This window comes from Ovis aries, chromosome 13, assembly GCF_016772045.2.
Source record: "Ovis aries strain OAR_USU_Benz2616 breed Rambouillet chromosome 13, ARS-UI_Ramb_v3.0, whole genome shotgun sequence".
NCBI classification, from domain to species: Eukaryota; Metazoa; Chordata; class Mammalia; order Artiodactyla; family Bovidae; genus Ovis; species Ovis aries.
Window position 1 is genome coordinate 44,178,216 of NC_056066.1, and position 23,680 is coordinate 44,201,895.

General features: G+C 47.6%; 1 protein-coding gene across 1 annotated transcript; it reads left to right on the forward strand.

The window, feature by feature from the left end:
• Positions 1 to 4,157: 4,157 nt before the first annotated feature.
• KLF6 (KLF transcription factor 6) lies at positions 4,158 to 12,895 on the forward strand. The gene is made up of 4 exons (XM_012188639.4): positions 4,158 to 4,468; positions 7,269 to 7,845; positions 9,264 to 9,387; positions 9,859 to 12,895. The coding sequence occupies exons 1-4, from the start codon at positions 4,265 to 4,267 to the stop codon at positions 9,908 to 9,910; spliced, it is 957 nt and encodes a 318-aa protein (XP_012044029.2). The 5' UTR covers positions 4,158 to 4,264; the 3' UTR covers positions 9,911 to 12,895.
• The last annotated feature ends 10,785 nt before the right edge of the window (positions 12,896 to 23,680 follow it).

Consider the following 23,680-nt stretch of genomic DNA (forward strand, 5'->3'; position numbering starts at 1 on the left):
CATGCATCTCCTGCATCGTCCTCTGTCTCAGGGAGTTTTGCCTGCTCTGTGAACGGTATGAATCCCAAATACCTAGCCAGTCCCTAGGACGTGAGTAGCATGTTCTGAAGGCTAATGGATACAGAGGGAAATCATGACAGTTATTCTCTTTGAAATTCAACCTATGTATTCTGTTTCTACACCTTCCCCCCACCCCGAAAATTACCACTTTAAATGTATCTGTATTGTGTCCAATTCAGTTGACTATTTTAAAAATAAACTATATAATCTAAGCACTGAGAAATGCACGTACAAGACAATGACAAACTTATATTCTACAGGAAAGAAGAGAGAAATGCATTAAAAACAATAAATGATTACCCTGAAGAGATGCTCAACATCACTAACCACCAGGGAAATGCAAATCAAAACCTCAGTAAGAAATCACCTCATCCTGGTTAGGGAGGCTTCCCTGGTGGCTCAGATGGTCAAGAATCTGCATGCAATATGGGAGACCTGGGTTCTGTCCTTGGGTTGGGAAGATCCCCTGGAGGAGGGCATGGCAACCCACTCCAGTATTCTTACCTGGAGAATCCCATGGACAGAGGAGCCTGGGAGGTTGCAGTCCATGGGGTCACAAAGAGTCAGACACAACTGAGAGAGTAAGCACACCCTGGTTAGAACAGCTATCGTTAAAAAGTCTACAAACACTGCTGCTGCTACTGCTAAGTCACTTCAGTTGTGTCCGACTCTGTGTGACCCCATAGATGGCAGCCCACCAAGCTCCCCATCCCTGGGGTTATCCAGGCAAGAACACTGGACTGGGCTGCCATTTCCTTCTCCAATGCGTGAAAGTGAAAAGTGAAAGTGAAGTTGCTCAGTTGTACTGTATATGAAATAGATAACTAATAAGGACTTAGTATAGAGCACAGGGAACTATACTTAATATTTTGTAATAAGCTATAAGGAAATAGAATCTGAAAAGGAATATATATATATATTTATATATACACACACACATACATATACATAATTATATCCCTGTGCTGTATACCTGAAACACAAGGCTGTAAATCAACTATACTTCAATTTTTAAAAATTCACAAACAATAAATGTTGGTCAGAGTGTAGACAAAAGGGAATCCTCTGACATGGTCAGTGGAACTGTAACTTGATGCGGCCACTATGGAAAACAAAATGGAAGTTGCTCAAGAGACAAAACACAGGCCTATCATATGATCCAGCAATTCTACTTCTGGGCATATATATGAAAAAAATGAAAACACTAATGTGAAAAGATTCATGCACCCCAACATTTATAGCAGCATTATTGACAATAGCCAAGATATGAAAACACACACACACACACACACACACACACACACTGGAATACTATTCAGCCATAAAAAAGAATGAAAATTTGCCAACAATATGGATGGACCTGGAGTATATTATCCCCAGTGAAATAAGTCAGACAGAGAAAAAAAATAAATATATTATGACTTATATATGGAATCTAAAAAATGTAAAACAAACAAATGAATATAGCAGAAACTGACTCATAGATGATGAGAACAAACTAGTGGTTACCATTGGGGAGAGGGATGGAGGAAGGGGTAAGATAGGGGTAGGAGATTAAAAAGTACCAACCATAATGTATAAAAAATAAGCTACAAGGATATCGTGTACAACATAGGAAATATAGTCAATACATCATAATAACTATAAATGGAGTATAATCTTGAAAAATTGTGAATCACTATGTAGTACACCTGAAATTTATGTTTTAAATCAGCTATACTTCAATAAAATATTACAGGAAAGCAAAAGAAAAATTGTCCAAAAGGTGAATAAGAATACTGTAACCATGACACCCACATGCACTGCACAGAGAGTTAACATGGCGCCTTCCCTTGGACAGTGTCTCTCTCCCTTCACCTAACTCTCCTCCTTACAGTTCAGGGTGCTGTTTCCCTTGCATATTTACTGGATTCTTGCTTCCCTGGATCATTGCCACCAATTACTGAGAAAACCTACTCCCTGATACAAGCTCACTCTCAGACCCACGTCCCAAATACCACCAGCTGCTAGGCAACAATGGGTGGGCACAATCTGAAGCTGGTTCCAGGCAAGCCAGTCCCAATCCATGTCTCCTCTATGGAGGGCCAGTCATGACACTGTTTCCAGGATAAAAGACCACTGAACACAAGCCAGTGATCATTGTAATCAGCTCACCATGAATCATCTTTATAGACTTTAATACAATAGATACAATAAGATACTATCCTTCCCTAACTTTTGATTGACAAAGGTCCCTGCCTACAATCTCACAGGGTCATAGGCAAACTCAAGTCTGCTAAAATCTAACATACAAAATCCTCTCAAAAGTCTTTTACATACTTCATTAAAAAAAATTTATTTAAAAGATGTCTCATTAAACTCTGTTTTGAAATAAAAATGGAGGTAGTAGCTATAATTCAGTTTTCTATTTCAAATTTTAAAAGGCATATTCTTCTTGGTCTTGGCATTTTGCTAGAAAATGAACATTATGGTATATTTCAGGAGATAATTTATATAGCAAAAAAAAAAAAGACACACATTAAATGTCAGCTCAACATAACTTGAATTGTTTTCACATTCACTAGGGACAAGTCTAGTTGTTAATCTTCATGAGGGTCTCCAAATGGGTCTTGGAATGAGACTGCTCTGTGGTAGGCGACAAGTACAATGACAATGTCTATATCCCTGTAGACAACAAGTACAGGGACAGTGTCTAGAACCCCCATTTCCCACACTTCAGTGGCAACAGATTCACCTGGAGAGCTTGATTAAAACACAATGGCCAGGACTCTGTAGGTTTGGGATCAGACCCTGGGTTTCTAAAATATACACAGCTGGTGTGGATGGGGGACCCTACTAAGATTGGTTATAGGCTCCCTCTATTTATAACCCCACCTGCCCCAACAAGATGCCCTCTTTTTAAAAATAAAAATGTGTTCGGGAGAATCAAGAGTGCACATAACCCCCTCAAGAGCCAGGAGATCCAACTTGGGTCTTCCAGGCTACTCTGCTCCTGCAGGTTAGGCAGGCAGCGGGGGTGAGGATGTGGCACCGCCGTGGTCCCCCAGGTAAGTGCCCTGTCCTTGTGAGGGAGGCTGAAGGGGGAAACTCAGATTCATATACAACACAGCCCTGCGACTAGGGCCCTCCTGTCCCTCAGCACACCTGCAGGGCTGGTCAGCCCCCCACTCCGGGGTCACAGGTGCCACCTGGGGACAGAGGGGGATGGAACGGGGAGGGAGGGGGACACAGCGCGGGTGGTGGGTGCAGATGGAAACGGGGCAGGTACAGAGGGATAATGGAGCGAAAAGGAGGGGGGAAAGAGGGTGACAGACGGGGATGGAGACGGGAATCTACAGCTGGGCAGGAGGGGGCACCGAGAGGGTGGAAGGACGGAGGGGGATAGAGAACGGCCGGCCAGCCCGAGGTCGGAGCGAGGGACAGAGGAGACCCAGCCGCGCTCCCCTCAGCTCGGCGGAGGGTCAGGGGACCAGGGCCCGGGCGACAGACCCGACGAACGTGGACCAGGGCTGAGGGGACAAGGACGGGGACACGACGACGGGGAAACCAAGGCCGGGCCCGGGCGATGAGCCCGACGGACGGGGACCAGGGCTTCGGGGACGAGGGCTTCGGGGACGAGGGCTTCGGGGACGAGGACGGGAAGACCGGGGCCAGGACCGAGACCGGGACGAGAAGGGCAGGGACACCGGGTCCCCTCGGCCCGACCGGCCGCGGCGCACGCAGCCTCTCGGCCGCGCACCTCCCAGCTCCGACTCCTCCGGCGCGAGACAGCCCGCGCCTTATATACCCTGCTAAAAATAGCCTGCGAAACCGCCTCCCAATCAGAACCGGCCGAAGTTCGAATTCTGCCAATGGCGAAGGCGGTGATGGAGAGGCTCGGTCACGCCAGGCGGGGCCGCGGTGAGCCGCCGCCCGCGATTGGCCGGAGCTGACATCATCGCCGCGCAGCCCCCGGGCCGGGAGCGGCGTGATTGGGCGGCGCGCGGGGCGGGCGCGGGCGAGTCACGTGGGGAGGCGGCGGCGGGGGGAGCTGGGCGGGGAGGAGGGGAGGCTGGCAGCGGAGCTTTGAATAGGGAAGTTTTGCAGGGGTTACGTTTGCAGTCAGTCCGGTGTTTGCAAATATTGTGCGGGCTCGCGAGCGCGTCTCCGGGCTCCGGCCAGGACCCGAACCCGTGGCGCCTAATCGCTGCCCACTTGAGTTTGCATGAACTTCCCCGGCGCTGCAGGCACGGCCGCCGCGCTCCCGACTGCAGACTGCACGCCTCCCTGTTTTTACAGCAGCGGGGACGGTCTCTTCCAACCCGACATGGATGTGCTCCCAATGTGCAGCATCTTCCAGGAACTCCAGATTGTGCACGAGACTGGTTACTTCTCGGCGCTGCCCTCCCTGGAGGAATATTGGCAACAGGTAAATAAGGATTTTCGTGAGCCAGGTGTCCCGGTGCGCCGAGCATGGAGTGCGTGCATGCACCCGCAGGACGGTGTGAGCTTGGAGGTGCAGTTCTTTTTCTTCTTTTTTTAATGGTTTGGGTAAATTTTTAAAAAAAAATTAAAATAATTATTGTTAAAACGTACTTTTGCCTCCGGCGCAGAAGGCACTTTAAAGGGGCCTTTCAGAGCGTGGAGCGGAGTTGTCATCTGAGTGGGGCGCAGCGGCGCCGGGCGCTCCCCGTGTTCTTGCTGTTTTCTGGGGCTGCTGAACCGTCTCCCGAGCGTAGACCCAGCTCCGCGGCCTGATCTCGGCCCCAGCCCTTGGCAGAAGTTTGGTGCTTGTTCCAGCTCCAGGCTCTCCACAGCTGGACCTGGTCATATGAACCCGCATGTACTGCCAAGGCTATTTTTTCTTCTTCTTCTTCTTCTTTTTTTTTTTTTTTTTTAGGGATTTTGTTTTCGTTTTGCTTTTTTGGTGTTTGTACATACAGGTTTTTCTTTCTTTCTTTTTTTTACTTAAGAATTTCACCAGCGAAACACCCACAAGCTCCTTTTCTCTACCAGGCCATTTTTAGTTTCTTTACCTTGGGAATCCTTAAGATTTGCCTCCATCTGCCTTGTTTTTCTTACCTGCTTCTTTTGTTGACCAGAAAAAAAAAAGGGGGGGGGACCAATGTTTGCACAACCAGTGACTTATCAGTCATATGACAATGAGCCTGTCCGAATTGCTTCTAGTCTCAGTTTGGGAAGAGGAGTCTGTTTGCGGCATTTTTTAGTGGAATTGGAATTTGGGGCATTGGACATTTGAAAAACTCAATTTTTCCCCCTTCTCCTGCATTAGGATTGCCTGAAAGGAGAGAGATTCTGACACTTGTCCCATTGTCTTTAAAAGATAGGAGGGTTTTGGGGTTGTCTCTGCCCTACTAGGCTGTTTGCTTTTTGTCACAAAGTGAATTAGCAGATCGCATATATTCTGTGGGTTTCAAAGCTTAGAAGGCTTTTAAGGGGGATGAAATACAAAGTGGAACAACCTTCACATGCCTGCCTCATTGTTCACAGCCCTCCCTTCCCTCTCCCCTCCCAGCTTTTCCTACTAAAGAAGCTTCCTAGGATGTGATTGAAATCGATCTAAGTAGTTTCCTTGGGCATTTGGGATTTGGGCCACAAGCCAGGCTGAGCTCTGGGTTGCCTTCAGAGGCTTTTAAACTCTCCCCAAGAGCTTCATTCTGGTCCCCAGTGCTCCTAGGCATAATGGGGATTTTAAATTAGCCAGATTATTAAAGTTTAACAAGGTCTCAGTAAACATGCTTTCCTTTTTCTTTGGAACATCCATAAGATACCTTGCCAGTCTCTCCTCAGAACACTGGAGGGTGCTTTGTAACCTAGACGTCTAATTTTAGGGGTAACAAGAAAACAATGATTGTTTTTTCCCCCCTCTGCTTGCTCCTGCTTGCGGTGTGAAGAGTCTGGTAGGGGGAGGGGGGAAGGATATATTCTGATTGCAGACACCCTGCTAAATAAGCAAGGCTGAGCCCTTTGGGTGGGCTTGGCTAGCCCTGAAAATGATTTGCTTAAAAAAGAGAGTGGCGTTTGCTGTAGCAATGTAAATCTGTAGACTTGCAGTTGTATAGACAACCTTATATGGACATGTAGGCAGTTGATCCTAGTGAAGATAAGGCAGACATAATTTAATCCTAAAATGTTTCCTACCGTTTTTCTTTTCCAGTGGCTAGAAAGTTTGAGATGGTGGGGAGAGGGGATGCTGGTGTCTCGGCAGTTGTAGCTTCTGGAAAGGTTGGTTGTGGGGCTGGGGGGGGGCACTCTGTCCATGACACACTGCATGTATATTTGAACCGGGTCCTTTTTTTGGCCGCTGGTCAGAATTTCAAAAGGAAGTCTCCTTTGGCATTGCGTGAAAGAAATAGAGTGATGACTCATACAGTTGTACTCTTGGCCAGCAGATAAAGTTCTAGTCCACTGTGGGACTCCCAGCAGGGCCGGGAAAGGAATTTCCCCTCCCGCATCCTTTGCAAAAGCAGATGGCCATTCTGGAGCCATTTTTCCACTCCTGTTGTTGTTTTCCTCTGACCACTGTGGAAGTCATTTAAGTTGTGTGCGCACATGGCCCTGCACTTGGGAATGGCATTCTTTGAAAGCCTACTAAGGTCTGGGCTCCTCCACAGGAAACGGGTAGCTTCTGGGCAGCTCGGTTGATGTTCCTGACCCTAGACGTCCCCCTGGCTGCGTCTGCCCCGGCTGGGCGCGGCCTGTGCTGTCAGCGGTTCTCCAGAGGGGACGCATGGCCATGTCAGAGCTCACCGTGCTGCGGGCAGCAGGCCCGCAGAAGCAGGCTGCCTGGGTGTCCTTCATGCACAGGGTTCTGGAGGCTGTCTGATAATCTGGTTAAACCTGTTGGGTGGGGGTGGGGGTGTCGGAGGCTGGTGTCCTTTGTGTGGCTAACAGAAACTCATTAGAAACGTCAACACTGTAACTCTTAACAGAAGCCAGCTCCTCTGTGGCCATCAGCCATTCGTGGCCGTTGCGGTCCACCTCGGGAAAGCGGGGAGAGGCTTCGCCCTGGTTTTCCTTCTGAACGTGTCCCGTTCTTAGAGATAGCTCTCCTCTTGCTCTGCCACAGACACGGAGTCCTATAGTGGCAAGGCCACAGTTGATCTGCCCTTGGCTCCTGCATGTTTTGGTTTTTTTTGGAATTGTGCTTTCGGTTCCGTTTTCGGTGTGGTCACAATCACGTGCCTCCCTGTGATTGTTTCGTACAGACCTGCCTGGAGTTGGAGCGTTACCTGCAGAGCGAGCCTTGCTACGTGTCAGCCTCTGAGATCAAATTCGACAGCCAGGAAGATCTGTGGACCAAAATCATCCTGGCTCGGGAGAAAAAGGAGGATGCGGACCTGAAGGTGTCCTCCTCTGGCCCTCCTGAGGACGCACTCCACAGCCCTGGCTTCAGCTACAACCTGGAGACCAACAGCCTGAACTCGGATGTGAGCAGCGAGTCCTCCGACAGCTCTGAGGAGCTCTCGCCCACCACCAAGTTTACCTCTGACCCCATCAGCGAAGTCTTGGTCAATTCGGGGAATCTGAGCTCTTCGGTCACCTCCACGCCTCCGTCCTCCCCAGAACTGAGCAGGGAGCCCTCGCACCTGTGGGGCTGTGTGCCTGGCGAGCTGCACCCCCCCGGGAAGGCGCGGGGCGGGACCTCAGGGAAGCCAGGCGACAAGGGCAGCGGGGACGCCTCCCCCGACGGCCGCAGGCGGGTGCATCGCTGCCACTTTAATGGCTGCAGGAAAGTTTACACCAAAAGCTCCCACTTGAAAGCACACCAGCGCACCCACACAGGTCAGTCCCTCCTGCGACCTGGGCGGTGGGGCGCTGCTGAATTTCACCCGCCCTGGGAGGGGGCTGGGTAGGAGGCTGTCGGAGCAGACACATCCTCACCTCCTTTCTTCCCCCCCGAAAGAGTTGGGTCTCTGGGGAGGACAGAGTTAGCGCTGAAAGACTGGACTTGTATGCCCGATGAATGGTCTATCGCTTTCTGATTAAACACACAAGAGGTAAATCACATTCTTTGTCTACACCCAGTCCCCTGCCCATTCCCAACCACCCGGGTTACAGAGGCCCCACTGTGCCCAGTCAGCAGTGCCCATGCATCATGTTACGTGAAGTTGCCTCTGACTTGTGGACACAAAGTTCGAGGCTTGGGGCGGGGTGGCCCGGCCGTGTGGCACACATGGGTGCCAGCCACCATGGGGGGTCTTCTTACCTGACCCTATCGACTGCGAAGCGGTATCGTCAGCCGGTGCCTAGTAAGGATTTCTCTGCATGTCATGCTGCCTTTGCTTTCCAATGCCAGTTTTTAAAATGATATCTTTCTAATGAAATATCACAATCTGGAGAGTAGTTCCGTTTCAAGTTACCGTGACAGCCTAGGATAACTGCTGGAACGTCACAGACATCTTAGAGCTGAGAGGGGTCTTAAGGGTCACGTCACACAGAATCTCATGCTGCCAGTAACGAGAGGAGACGGGAATCCCCAAAGCAGCTCAAGGCAGAGCTGAAATCAGGACCCAGGTGCCCTGGACCAGCTCCCAATGGTCCCAGCAGCACACTCAGGACTAGCTGTGGGAATTTTTTTTTTTTTTTTAAATTTATCAGGTAGCACTTTTAGTGAAATCCTATTTGTACAATGGCCAAAGGATGAAGTCAACTGGGTGTCTTGTTGGTCCTTTAGAAAGTGCTTTGAAGGCTTTGGAATGGGGCTTCCCAGAAACTCATGACCTCGGTTTTAGAGAAATGTAGTTTCCCGGAGGAAACTACAGAGCCTCATTCCACGGGGAAGTGAGTAAGGAACAAAATAAGTGCTTGAGAGAAACCGTTTCCATGGAGAAAGCAGTAAAAACCCAGCCCTGGCCAAGGCTGTGGGTCCAGTGGCCTGACACATCACCTCGGAAGTATTTCTCCGGTCTGAGTAATTGTCATTCTTCCATGTTGGCTCTGGCCACGGTCATGCGGCCCTGCCAAGCCTGGGTCCGTCCCCCAGCACTGGGAGTCCCCAGGCTAGGTCAGGAGAGAGCCCCTGCCTGGTAGCTCGGGAGGGCCAGCTACTAGCCCTAACAGGTGTGTGTTCTGAGTTCCTGAGGGCAGTGTCTGCCTAGCCTGCTCCTGAGAGGACTCCCCGGCCATATGTTGGGGTCGCGGGGCCCCTCCCTCACTGCTCAGTGAAGTAATGGCGTGCCTGTCGTGTGCTCTCTTCCCAGGAGAAAAGCCTTACAGATGCTCATGGGAAGGGTGTGAGTGGCGTTTTGCAAGAAGCGATGAGTTAACCAGACACTTCAGAAAGCACACTGGTGCCAAGCCTTTTAAATGTTCTCACTGTGACAGGTACGTGCATGAACCACAGGGGCGGGGGTGCCATCCCCGGGAGCAGGCATGCCGTCACCCCGCAGCGGGCAGCCGTCCTCTGGGCCTGCAGTGGCATTTCTCTTTTCAGCCCAGGATTTTTTTTAAAAAGGCTCTTGTTTGCCAGTTGTCCAGGTTAGGAAGCCCCAGGTATTTGAGTGCCTGAGAATAGAGTGATTTCATTCATGCTTTCCGAGCAACAACCCTTGATCAGATTTCAGATTTGAAGGCCCGGTAGTAAAGTTGAGTGACATTCCCAAGAACTCACTGGTGGCTTCTTTGATGTAGATATTTCTGTCAGTTGGAATTTCCTGCCCCACATGAGGATGGGGTGGCTCAGGGTGTGGGTAGTGCGCCCTCCTGGGGAGAGGCTGAGGCTGGGGAGCTCGGGGCAGAGGTCTGTGACCGGCAGGGCAGGAGAACTGATGTCTGGGAACCTGATTCTCTCCACAGGTGTTTCTCCAGGTCCGACCACCTGGCCCTGCACATGAAGAGACACCTCTGAGGGGGCAGAGCGGCAACTCCTGCGGGCTAAAAAGGCTTCCAGGCTGAGACGGCCGCGGAAGGAGGGTGCGTGTTCCAGCCAAAGCCATTTTGCACCCTGCCCGGTCGCCTCCAGGACCTACTGGGAAGGTCTTTCGAGGGCGAGAACAGTCACGTCCGAAGCGGCAGGGCACCCGGGGTGTGTGGTGTCTGGGTGGCCCCGGCTCGCCACTGGTTACCTGTCCTCTGAGTGGTCCCTAAGCCTTTGCCGTGAGCATGTGCACTGAGAATGTTAGTGGTGGGTGGGCTGTATGTGGAGGGTCTCCTACGGACTGGGTGACGAGGCACGTCCTTTCCCTGGCGAGACTGCAAGAGACAGAAAAAAAAAAAAGAGTTTGAATGTTCTGTGTGTGAGGCGTGTTCCGTGAGACGAGATGACCATCCGTCATTTCCTGAGGGGGTGTCTGCGCCTTAGAGGAGAGAAAAAAAGGTCAAGAAGAAGGGAAGATGTGGAGGGCAGGCGTGGGCAGTCAGGACCCCGAGTGACGAGTGGGTGTTGGTGGGGAGAGCCCCTTCCCCCCCGGTGTGTGACGGGAGCGTTCGGTGTTCGGTTCAGCTGTGTGAAGTGAGTAGCTGGCGCTGCTTGCTGCGACAGAGTTCATTTGTTACCTGTTGTATACGCTGTGTACCTACAAACATAACACGTGGATAACTTTTCCTTCTAAGACAAAAGTAATGCATGGTCTGGGGAATTATCTGCTTTTCCATTTTTAAATCAGGACTACCGTTTTGATTCCAAGTTCACTGAGCAGCTAAGATAACGATTGGTCGAATCAGGTGACCCCCTAGCCATCTGGGCCTGGCAATACGTGATGCTTTCCCCTCCAACCCCACCTCCCGCCCCTTGGATTTATTCGTAACACTCCCCTTCTAGAGAGGCGTTGTGCAGTGTAGGACTATTTTGTCAGTGGTTCCGAATTCGTATTACCTTTTTGGAGAATTTCAAGTTGCCCTTAGGAGACATTGGGCACAAGTTGGGTGTCCGGGACACCAAGGCTGGGAATTGCTGGTCTAATGTCCCACTAGACTCAGAACCTAAAATTTTTCTCAGTTGGGTGGATGAAACCACTAAAGCTTAGAAACTGTTTTCTCATGCAGCTAAATTTCTCTTATTTATGCCTTGAGGACTCATTTCTGGTTTTCTAGCTGTTAATGCACTGTAGATCTTAATAATGGTGCCTTACGCAAGTGGCCCCTCCTGTGGGGGTCTCATACAGGGGAATGGGTGATGCATGCTTTATTAAGGCTCTTTTTTCACCTGGCTTTGTACTGTATCAATATTTAATACAGAAAAAAAAAATCTCTTTAAGGTCCTACTTCACAAAGTCAAATAGATGAAAACTCCCCAAACAAGTCAGTATTTATTCAATAGCTTAGACAACTTGACTGTCAGTGTTCAAGTGGGAAACACATGATAATTGGAAAATCAGACCATTTCTGCCACCGTGAGGGTGAGACTTCAATATAGACTTTGCACAACACTTGTACAGATCATACACCGGCTGTGTTTAATATGTAACATTTTCACACGTATTAAAGATACAGAAGTATTAAAAAACAATGTATTTGCTTAAAAGGCACAAGTTTCTCGCGTATCTATCTAGCTATCTGTTGGTAACACAGAAGGTATATTACTTTTTTAAAAGTGGGCGAAATTCTTGTGTATGTACATTTGTGTGTATAGTATGTGTATGTGTGTGTGTGTATATATATATATACATATATATGAATAATATATAAATATTTTTTTAAGGAGAAATTAGAATGTATAGCTAGAAAATTCCACAGCCTGTAAAGACCTATTTCAAAATGGCCATAAAGGAGGTAAAAATGAAAACTATAACTTTTATAAAGGCTTTATCTTTCATTTAACTATTTGCCACAGGCCCTTGGCATCAGATCTCTTCCAGACTGCCAAGTCACTCATCGTAATTGGTGGGTCTGGGATAGGGTCCCTTGGCCATTCAGAACTGCCATGAACGGAATACTAGCCCGCTGGTTGTTTGGTCTCAGACACACTAAGGTTTTGATTTCAAATGTCAGCCTTATTGAAGATCTAACCTAAAAGTAAGCTAATCACAGAGATTCTTTTTGAGAGCATTTTTTATGCAGATGAAGCTATTTTTTTTCCAGCACATAGATTCTTCCAGTTTTTCCAACAAGTAATTTCCCCGAATTGGCATACCACAGCATGGACAGCTGATCCTCCATGCAGCTGCTGGTCAAGGGTGTGGATCTTCTCTTTATATATATTTATATATATATATATATATATGCACATAAGTCTGGCTGGGCTGGTATTTTGTTTGATCTTCCTGAAAATGAGCAATGGTAAAAGCTCATATAACTGGTTTGTTTGTTTTGTTTTTTTAATCTGGGCTGATGGATACACTTACCTAAAGAAATTATTTTGCTGAGGGGGAAAATGCACTTTTTTCTTTTGGCAGTTCCAAATCCAGACACTTGATTTGCTGGATTTTGGAGGAAAAAAAAAAAAACTCCTTTTTTGGCCCTGCTGTGTGCTTAGCCATAACAGTTCCATTAAGCAAGAAGGTAAACAAAAGACAAAAAATAAAAAACTTGCACTGGCTTGTCTCACTTATGAAACACCGTGGAGTGGTTTGATTGGGTGGGGCTGGGTGCCATGTATGTCAATGCCTGTAATTTTCATAATAAGCAAGTACATAAAGAATTACAATTCTGTTCAGGTGATAACTGAGCCTCAATCAAGCAGAAACTTTTTGCTTGACATTAAAAAAAAATTTCTATTAGTGAAATTTCTTTCTTTTTATTTTGAAGCACCCTGTTATCTGAAAAAAAATCTTTGTAAGATTTTTGTAAAATTTTGTTTTACAAGATTTTATTTGAAATTGTTTTTTGCAAGATTGTTATATTTCTGTATGAATGTATTTTTTATTGGAATAACATAAAAGAATTCTTATCAGCATCTTGAGTCTGGCTGTTTTGTGTGTGGCGGGGTGGTGTGGAGGGAGGGAGTGTTGAAACAAATTCCTGCCAGATTAATCACGGGGCTCCTCCTTGGGAAATCTTCCTTATGCAACCCCAGCAGCCACTTGCCTGTCTCCCTCCCACTCACCGTCCTGGCAGCAAAGGTGGAAATAGGAGCCTGGGGTTGGTCCCCTGATGCGCACTGGGTTCTCCAGGGCCTGGCCACCAGGCTTTGGGGCTCAGGAGGAAACTCTGGCTGTGCTTTCACTTGTCACTCCAGCCTGGGAATAAACTGCAGAGGCTTCCGAGGAACGAGGAACGTGGAACAAGCACCTCCTGTTCACTTCCGATGTTCCTGGGGACCTGTTCAAGGTCAGATGCTCCTCGGCACCTGTTCCAGAGATGGGGGCCACCCCCAACCTGGCCTGAACACCTGGCTGGGTTGTCACCCAAGAGGGTGGAAAGGACACAGTGGGGACAGCAGGCCCCAGAGCCATCCCTCTGGCCTTCAGGACACCCTCCCTTACCTCTCCTGCCCTACCATCACCTTCTCTGGTCAGACCAGCAAAATAGGGCAGGAGGTGAAAGATTATTTACCTGATAGACCAATTTTTTTGTTGTTGTTGTTTTCCCTTTAGGCAGATGGGATTCATTCAACGCAAATTTTTTTTTTTTTGAAAATAGGGTAGCTTTTGGTTTTCTAGAAACATTTCCCAGCATGAGATCATAATCCTGCTGTGTGATGAGTGGCAAACGAGTTTGTGTTCAGATCATGTTAAGCTCCTTAGTGGGGACAGGGTGGAACTGGTGTGTGCCTGCTAGAGGGGGCAGTGGGATGCTGGAAATTTCCGAGAGATTGAGCTTAAGCTCGTTCTTAGTTTAGGGAAGTTCTCTAGTTGTTGCAGGAAGGGCCCCCTGCGTCTGTAGCGGTTCTACATTTGGCCTCGTGAGCAGGGTTTACACAAGCTGCCTCTTAATTTGATAATTGGGGAGGAGAAGCTGAAGTGCGTCCCCAGATTAGGAATGTTAAGTAATTTTCTTTCTAGAACTGCGGTAAAAATATCAGCCATTCGAAAGGAGTGTGGTGTGGGAGGGTGAAGGAAGCAGATGCAGTTTTTGCCAGGACTCTTGGGTGTGTTGTGTTCAAAGCACATGTCAGGATGACTAATAGTTGGATTGCCCCGACTGTAGCGCTAAATAAAGGCTTGATAATGCATTCTCGACTACTAGCGAGACTTGACCACTTTGTCATGCGAGGACTATGCCGAACAGCCCAGTTATGTTCAAATAAGGCTGCTAGGAGAACTGCCATGCAAGGAATCAGCTGTAAACCAAGGATATTTATAGAAGGACAAAAATTTTCACTCTGCTTAACAAAAGTGTTGAAACCTAGCTAAAAGAAAAGATCTGTTCTGTGTGCTTTTGGACAATTTGCTGAGCCACACTGGACCTCAGCTTTCTTATTGCTGAAATATTTTGGGCTTAGTCACATGTATCTAGCGTTTTGTAGAGCACTGCAATTCTGTGGTCTGTGAGTATAGGGTGGACTTCAAATTACACGTCCACCCTCCTCGGAATGCTCCGCTCAGATCTAGAAAGTTCTCTCACGCCACAGTAGACGGTATTGTTGAGAAAATTGCTCTGACTTAGAATGGAAAGGGGAACGTTCTCAAATATCCCTTTGCCCCTTTAATTACAGTTAAGTTATTTAGACATTTGGTGCCATAATACATACCATTTTTTAAAATTCAAAACAAAAACAAAAAACAACTCTTTGAAAACAGCCATTGTAGCCACGGCAGGCCCAAAGCCTCTAAGTTCTCCCAGCTCACCAATCCCATGGCACAGGTTCCCAGCTGACCTGTGTGCCCAGAGGGCGGGGGAGGTGATGGAGTCAGGTTGTTTACTTTTATATTTTAATTGCTGTGGAGAAAGAACGTAGCTTTCCTATGTAACTTCCTTCTTAGTTTTTAACCTTATGCCACCATGAGCTATTTTTTTTCTCTAAGTTTTAAAAAATTGCATCTATGTATTATTTTATTTTTTTATCTTTGGCTGTGCTGGGTCTTCACCACCGCAAAGGCTTTTTTCTAGTTGTGGTGCCACAGTTCCTCACTACGGCGGCTTCTCTTGTTACAGAGCACAGACTCTCAGATACACAGGCTTCAGTAGTTGTGGCTTGTGGTAAGCTAGGCTTTTTTTTTTTTAACAACTTTCCTTCCCAACTTGAAATATTCCCCTCGTCAAACTGGGTGATGATGAAAGCGATAGTATCTACCATTTGTTATGTCTTAACTACGAACTGGGGAGGGAATATGTTATATATGTGTGTCTGTGTGTGACTTCATATATATTTCCCAGTGTACTTCACATGGCAGACTTTATCCCCATTTCACAGGTGAGGACTACTGAGGCACCACTAGATGAAGCTGCTTTTTCTAGGTGGCTCAGTAGGACGCATCAGGCCTGGCATCCAGGCCACGTCTCTCAAATGCCAAAGACCAAAGGTTTAATCACCCTCTGGCACTAGTTTCTGTCTCACCAGAGCCTTCCACTCATCCTGATGGATTTACCTTAAAATGAAGTTACGTTTAAGAAAGGGAGACAGAACTTTCTTATAATTCAGAAACACTGAAGCTATAAACTGTGCTGTAATCCTAAGCAAACAAAAGTAACCATTTTGAATTGCTTTCAAGAAATGAGACAGATGGCACGTATTTATTTTTAATGTTTAAGAAGCTCGAGAAAGCAGTCGGGGATGTGATATCCTACATTAATTGGCAAGCATCACCTAATGTACATAGTTAAGACACAAAGAGAAGAAAATTAGGTCCATGCATCACATAAATGAGGCAATACAGCAAAGTGTATTTAACCAGATTTATTTTATAACATGGTCTCTCTGTTTCACTCTAAGTAATTTTAATGAGAATTCTCTAAATGTCTATGAATGGTAAGAGACAAAGACGAGATGGAGTCTGGGTACTGCATGTCCTCATAGGAGCCATGCTGGATTGAGCAGTAAGCACAGAATTTTCAATAAAAGTCAGATTTAACTAGAATGCCCTTTGTCACTGTGAGTTCCTGCACATTCATGTTGCTAAACCTTGTGCTGACTTCCCTTTACATAATTGCACTAAAAAAAAAAAAGATGTCATATGATCTAGAACTCTTACTTAAATTCGTAGCTCCCATCCGAAGGTGACGTGAACAAACAATTAGTAACTTTTTACAAGGCTTAGCTGCTGACAGTGGATCGTGTTCACCATGATGCAGAAATCACATCTTGGAAGCTCTGTAATTGCTTGCTTTCCAAGCACCCATGCTGGTGACTTGCATGTATGGATTGAGCCTAGCTCTGTTTCCCTTGATTTCTTAAGCTTCATGTTACCACATTTCATTGTGGTTGTGCAAGACTTGCTTCCAGATGCACAAGATAGGTGATGACAAGCATGGGCTTTATCAATTAACTCACCGTAAAAAAAGGCGGCCCTGCCTGGGTGTCGTTTGCCGACTGCATGGCCGTGGAGATGGCAGAGTGGTGACCCTGTGGGGGTAGGTGAAGTGGCAGTAAGTAAGCTGTGCCCTGTCTTCCCTTTCAGCAGGAATTTGACAAAATCTTCATCAACTGTCACCTCTATGTTCACTCAGTTTACCATCCTCCCCAAAATAGGTCATTTACTTGAAAGTTCAAAAGCTGTGTGACTTCCCAAGAGACATATATGTATACATGTGTGAGTGTTTTAACTGTAAAACTTTAACTCTTTGTGGTAAACTTGCCTTTGGGCAACATTCAGATAGAGAAAATTTTTAGTTGAAGAAAATGGAAGAGAATCTCAATGTTTCCTAAGGACTGAACTGTGATGATACGGTTTGGAATGTCTGTCTGTCGTCCAGCTACATCAGATGATGGAGAGGGGGTGACAGGAGCTGAGACCTCTGAGAGTCCGGCGTGGGTGAGGCTGCCCCTGCCACCTGAATGAGCCCCAGTAAAGCCAGGATGGGCCTCTGCTTGGTGAAGAGTAGCCCGTGAGGATGGCCCAGGGGATCACCACCCACCTCCTGGGTTTCTCCAGCCCCTGCTGCAGGGCGCATTTGACGTGACTCAGGAGGAGGGGACAAAGGGAGCAGGTTCAGTCCCATTTTGGCCAGAAATGTTTATGGCGTTTGAGAGAGGAAGGCTTACTGGCAGCTTCTGGTTCATCATTAATCAGTCATGACCCACCCACTGGGCACTTCCCGTAGGTAACAAGGAGCTTGCCTTTTAAGGAGGTGAGAATTCCAGCAAGTAGTCCAAATGGCACCTGGAAATGAAGAGACAGGACGAGGATGGGGAAAGTCGTTCAGGGAACGTCGTTCACCTTTCTTTATGGTGACTTTCCTTGGAAATCCTTAACAGTAGCCTATGCTAAGAATTGTGTGTTTTTAAGGGAATCCTATTAATTGTATTTTGCAGAGACTGGGCAGGTATTACCCTATTGTGTTCCTAGGAGGCAGCGATGACCGCTCTCACCTGCCGCTCTCGAAATGAATCACTGATCCCTGGCTTGGAGATGGTTACTAGAAACCCTTTCAGCTTTGTTTTCCCCCATCTCTGAAATGAGAATAGTGAGACCCTTTTCAGATCATTGAAAGATTAGAGACAAGGGATATAGGGATCAATAGTAGTCATGATCATATCCCATGGTGGATATTTATCTCTCAATTAGGAAAATAATTTTTGTCTTCCTGTCGAATTTGTCTAGCAGTGGAATTTAACACACAGCATTAGGAAAAAGTCAGCCACATTTAATTTCCACAACATAATTTTGCAGTGAATTCAGTGAAGGGCAAGCCCATGTTTATGTTGCATTTTATGATCAATAAAGCAGCTTCTTCGTGAAATGCTTGCTGCACTGCAATCTTACAGGAAGGGAGCTCTGCAAGTCTTTGAGAGAGATGCACTTTCCTGCTCAAAGCTGTGAGCACTCTGACCACTGAACTGACCAACAGGCTCAGTGAGCTGAACTTACATTGCTTTTGACGAATGACACAGAACCCAGAGGTCTTGGTTCTGACTGCCATTTTTAGAAGCAGCTGTAAATCCTGAGAGTGTATGAGTCACTCAGCCATGTCTGACTCTTTGTGACATCATGGACTGTAGCCCACCAGGCTACTCCATCCATGGGGTTCTCCAGGCAAGAATACTGAAGTGGGTAACCATTCCCTTCCCTAGGTGATCTTCCCGATCCAGAGACTGAACTCAGGTCTTTTGAATTGCAGGTAGATTCTTTACCTTCTGAACCACCAGAAAAGCCCTGAGACAGGTCTGATTCTTCTGAGTCAGGTGGGCTGTGCCTGGCTGGCCACTGAACCACAGTCTCCTCACGGTTCTCTGGAATTAGTGCATTATTTGACTTGTTACTTTCTTCCTGATTAAATGGATTCTGTGTCTGGAATATCTCATCCACGAGCAGGCAGCAGCCTAGATGCTAGAAGAACTTGAATTTGGCATACATTCTCTCCAATTAAAATTTCTGCACTTACCTTCAGATACACTTGTTGGTTATTTTCTTTATTTTGTCTTTTTTTGAGTTAACCAGTGTTTGTTTGCTTCTTTTTTAATTTTCACCACCCATTTTCTTACATGCTAACCCCCATCGACATGCATTCGACATCTCCTTAGTGTAAATAAAATGCCGTATATCTGCAGAGGTTTTGTTTGTTTTGGTGTCACTGCAGTCTGTGTGTAAAATCATCTCATGGCCATTTCCTTCGAGAAGCAAGCACTGGGATGACGGGATGCAGGCTGCCCCTCTGGGTGACAAAGTCGACAGCGAGCATGTGAGTCAACCCTCATTTGCTCCGCAGGCTGCCAGTGGTCAGCAGGGCAGCCACTCACATTCTCCTCTTGCAGGGAATGAACCCAAAGCCCAGTCAACCAAGCCATATGGTCAGTGGGAGGCAGCCCGAGAGATAAGCCAGCCCATCTCTCTCCACTGTCATAATAGGTTCTGCTTTGCTACCTGTTGATGTCTCCAATTTTTAGGTGCTGTAGACATCACAGATGTCCACCTCCGTGTAAAGTGTGGGGCAGAACCACGTCTGCATCCTCCATAGTCCAAGGGAGTCAGTGATGGAGCATCAGGGCCAAAGCCCATTCATTCATCATTCACTCACTCACTCAACTGGAGAGTGTTGATGAGCTGTCGGGCACCTTGCAACAAGCCCCTCTGGCTGCCAGAGCAGAAGACTGAGTCCCAAGCCTTCTCTTCAAACTGTAGCTTATACACCAACCTAGCCCCCAGCCTCCCAGGCCACGCCAGCCACGGAGGGTCCCCTTCCTGAAGCTCCTGTCCCTTGCCTCCTGCTTGTCTCCTCTGATACCAGTGGGAGGTGCCTGGTTTCTCATTCGTGATGCTCAGCTAGAGAGCTGAGCCTTTCAGACCAAAGCTGGCTGTGTGTGTACCAAGCCATGCCAATGGCAGTGCTCTCTCTGCACCCATGGTCCTTCGCCATCAGCTCACAGCCCTCAACTAGGGATCCATTAGACCTGCTAAGCAGTCCCCAGGGGCCCCCATCTGACCACACAGCCCAGCCGCAAGGTTGGGAGTCATGCCTGATGCCCCCCTGACTTCTGCAATAATGCTGGAGCCTCTACACCTGACAGCCTGGGAGCTCCCAATCAGGACGCAGACGTGTTTGTTTCCATCTGTGCTGCAGAGCATGAGTACCTGGCGCATCCTCCCCAAGGGGTAATCATCAGAAAGGGAGGAAAGTGTCCCTGCTCCCCAGGCCTTGTCTGCTTTCCAGAATCTAGATCCATCACCTGCCTCTTTTCTCTGGGCTTCCTTAGTCTCCCTCTCCTCTCTTTCTGTCTCTCTGCTTCCCTCCTTCTCTCCCTCCCTCCCCTCGAGTAGGAGTCCCTTTCGGCCAAGACTCTGTACCCACAGTTTTACATGTCCCCTGGTGAGGGTACTCTAGTAATGCCTCTTCAACGAATGAATGAAAGGATGACCCTACCACGACTTTCTCCTGGGTCCAAAGCACAGAGAATTTAATTCCAAGGATAAGCACTAAATAAAATCCAGCTGCCCAACTTATCCACTGTGTGAGGACTCTATGGTACACCTATTCCTGGATGTCTATCCCTAGATAGATGTCTATCCATCTGTGGCCAGAAAGGCTGAGCATGCCTGATGCTCAGCCCATTCTTCTCCCTTGTCGCCTTAAATGGAAAAGTTATTCAAGAAGAGGAAGTATCTGAAGGTTAGAGGAAAATGATTGCGGAAATCCACACACTGGTGGGCGTGGCTCTGTGTAAATGATACCAGCTGGATCTGTGGCCAGTGGGCGTCACTTAGCAAGTGCCCCTGCCTTCAGCTCGTGTGAATTGAATAGAGGCACCCTGAACTCTCCAGAAGGAGCCTCATGCCTCTGAGTGGAGCTGCTCGGGGAAATGAAAGCAAAGCTGTAGGAAAACTGGCTTTCTGGACTTGTTAGTACAATTTAAATATTCAAGAGTTTTGACATATTACTTCCACACTGAATACAATGCATTTTTGATTCTGGTTGTGAGTCTTTGGCACAGGAAGAATAAATGGTGGGCTTCTGGGATAGCTCAGAGGTTAAAGAATCCCCTTGCCAACACAGGAGACGTGGGTTCAATCCTTGGGTTGGGAAGATCCCCTAGAGAAGGAAATGGCAACCCACTCTAGTATTCTTGCCTGGAGGATCCCATGGACAGAGGAGCCTGGCAGACTACAGTCCATGGGGTCACAAAGAGCTGGACACAACTGAGCAATAGGCATAGAGTCCCTGATGACCAGTTAAAATACCTGCAAGTTCCTCTCTCACAGCCTGCTCCTACATCCTGCCATGGGATATCGTTTTTGCTGCTTGCAGTCCTGGGGGGTCATCCTTCCTTCAAGGTCAAGTGGGTGACTAAGCTGTCATCACTACGTAACTCATCATATGTTGGATGTGATCACACACTACAAGGGCTTGCAGTCTTTTCCCTGCTGAAAGTAACATGATCCGGTGAGCTTTTGAGGTGAAAAAACTGACTTTGAATCGCATCTGTGTAACCAGGACGAATTCCAGAAGCTTTGAGCCTGCTCTCACCTGGGGAAGGGGCCCTGCTCCAGGGGCCACAGGTATTGACTAGTCACCTGAGCAAGGGGCTCTTTCTACATGGGCTGCAGGCATTGACTAGAAAACCCACACCAACATTCCTGATTCTGTCCCCGGCCCCAGGAGACCTAGAGGAAACGAGGCCTCGTCCACTTTTCTCTTAGATAAAAGGCTGTTTTTGACTCACATCCCTTGGGTAGAAACTTTTCTCACATGCCATCATTTTTTTTTTAGCAACTTTCCCAGTTGATTGATTTTTATGAGCCACCCCAGGGAAACATCCTTTCAGGACATCTCAGCAACAAATAAAATGCTCCGGTGCCTAAAGGCTGGTCCCCAGCCAGGGTTCACCCCAGCTCTGTCACTTCAGTCAAGATGTTCCGTGTCTCCGAGGCACAGATGCCAGTCTCCCTGGATCGCTGAGGCTGGTGCCACAGCCGTCAGGAGCAAACACACAGAAAAGACACCCCAAATGGAGTTGTTGTTCAGTCGCTCAGTCGTGTCCGACTCTTTGAGACCTGATGGACTGCAGCATGCCAAGCTCCCCTGTCCTTCAATATCTCCCAGAGTTTGCTCAAACTCCAGTCCATTGAGTTGATGATGCCATCCAACCATCTCATCCTCTGCCACCCCCTTCCTCCTGCCGTCAATCTTTCCCAACATCAGGGTCTTTTCCAATGAGCTGTTGCCTCTCATCAGGTGACCAAAGTATTGGAGCTTCAGCATCCCTGGAAGCCTGGGCTCAAATACTAGGATGCTGCAGCCCACCCACCTCCCTTTTTCTTACCTCCTTCTGCTTTGATTCTCTCACCTGTAACACTAGGGATGACAATAAATAGCCAAGGCACTGACTGTCGTTAGGACTAGAAATGATCCACGGAATGAGCTCAGCTTGGGACCTGGTGCCAAGAGGGGTGATTCCCATCAGAGTTCGCTCGACTCAGATTCAGATGATTGCTGTGCTTTCTTTTTTGTCATCTGGGAAAAATAATTTTAAAATACTCTCCTGAAATTCACAGATATAGGAAAATGTCAGTTCAAGATAGCGCATACAGATACAGCTACTATTCTCGGTATGACTTGAGCAGCTAAGGCTGTTTGTTGAATATGCCTATACTTTTGCCAGCTCTGCTCCAGCAAGCTACTTAAATGAAAGGCAGAAATCAGGACTGCAGCTGCCTGCTTTCTGCCTTACAAGGAGATGCTGCTGTAGTTTCCTGTCCTGGATATGCATGTCACGTAGATAATATTCATCTTTGCCTAACAATCCATCAGTTTCTACTATGGGCCCACTACTGAGAGTTCTCTTCGTATAAAGAGGACAGGCGTTGCTGGTAGAGAGAAGGTTTTCTGAGATGGTGGTGTTGCTAAGCACTGGTTGAACTGACTGGCAGCCGCCTGGTTATGAAATGGTCAGATCACCCTCATTTGCATAACTCAGAGCATGCTTTGTCTACACTTGACGTTGTCATCCTGAAGGCTCGAGTTTGCTGTGCTTCGCGGTTAGAGAAAACTTTGGGAGCAAAGTCAGCTCAGGACTGGAGGACAACAGAACAGTGACCAGACTCCTTCACCGCCCACCCCCCCAACTCCTAGCAAGTAACAGCAGTGACAGCCACAATCAAACAGTATCGGCTCCGAGGGTACAGACCACACTTGAGGCTTGCACCTGCAGAACTGATGGGCTGGTCACTACCTTGGTGAAATTTCCCCTTCAATTCCTCAACATCCCTTCCGAGGCCCCTCACAATGCATTAGTCAATGGCCAAACTCATCCATCCATCCCCTTTCTGCAACCGCGATGAAGTGAGTGAGGGACCATTGGGGACGAGTCTCTGCACAGACCTTAGGTCAGAAAGTGGAAGTGCTTTAGGATCCAGCAGACCTGAGCCGAAGGGCAGCTTTGGAAGTTTCTAACCATAAGACGAGATCTCCTGGAGTCCCTTACACTCTGGAGTGTCCCCTTCTGAAATAGAGGACATCTCCCTCTCAGGTTCCCCCATCCCAGGAAGCACAGCCCAGATGGGAGGAATTTACCTGCTGGCAAGGGCTCAACAAACCTATAAAAGCTATGACAAACCTAGGCAGCATATTAAAAAGCAGAGACATCACTTTGCTGACAAAGGTCTGTATAGTCAAAGCTATGGTTTTTCCAGTAGTCATGTGTGGATGTAAGAGTTGGGCCATAAAGAAGGCTGAGTGTTGAAGAACTTATGCTTTTGAACTGTGGTGTTGGAGAAGACTCTCGAGAGTCCCTGGACAGCAAGGTGATCAAACCAATCAATCCTGAAGAAAATCAACCCTGAATATTCATTGGAAGGGCTGAGGCTGAAACTGAAGCTCCAATACTTTGGCCACCTGATGTGAAGAGGTGACTCATTGGAAAAGACTCTGATGCTGGGAAAGAGTGAGGGCAGGAGGAGAAGGGGGTGACAGAGGATGAGATGGTTGGATCTCATCACTGACTCGATGGACATGAGTTTGAGCAAACTCCGGGAGATGATGAGGGACAGGGAAGCCTGGCGTGCTGCAGACCGTGGGCTCACAAAGAGTTGGATATGTCTTAGCAACTGAATGACAAAGGGTTCAACACATGACAGAGAGTATAATCTGCCTCAGCTTTGAGCTCAATCCTATAACGTCTTGTAGATACAGAGCCCAGGCTCCTCAA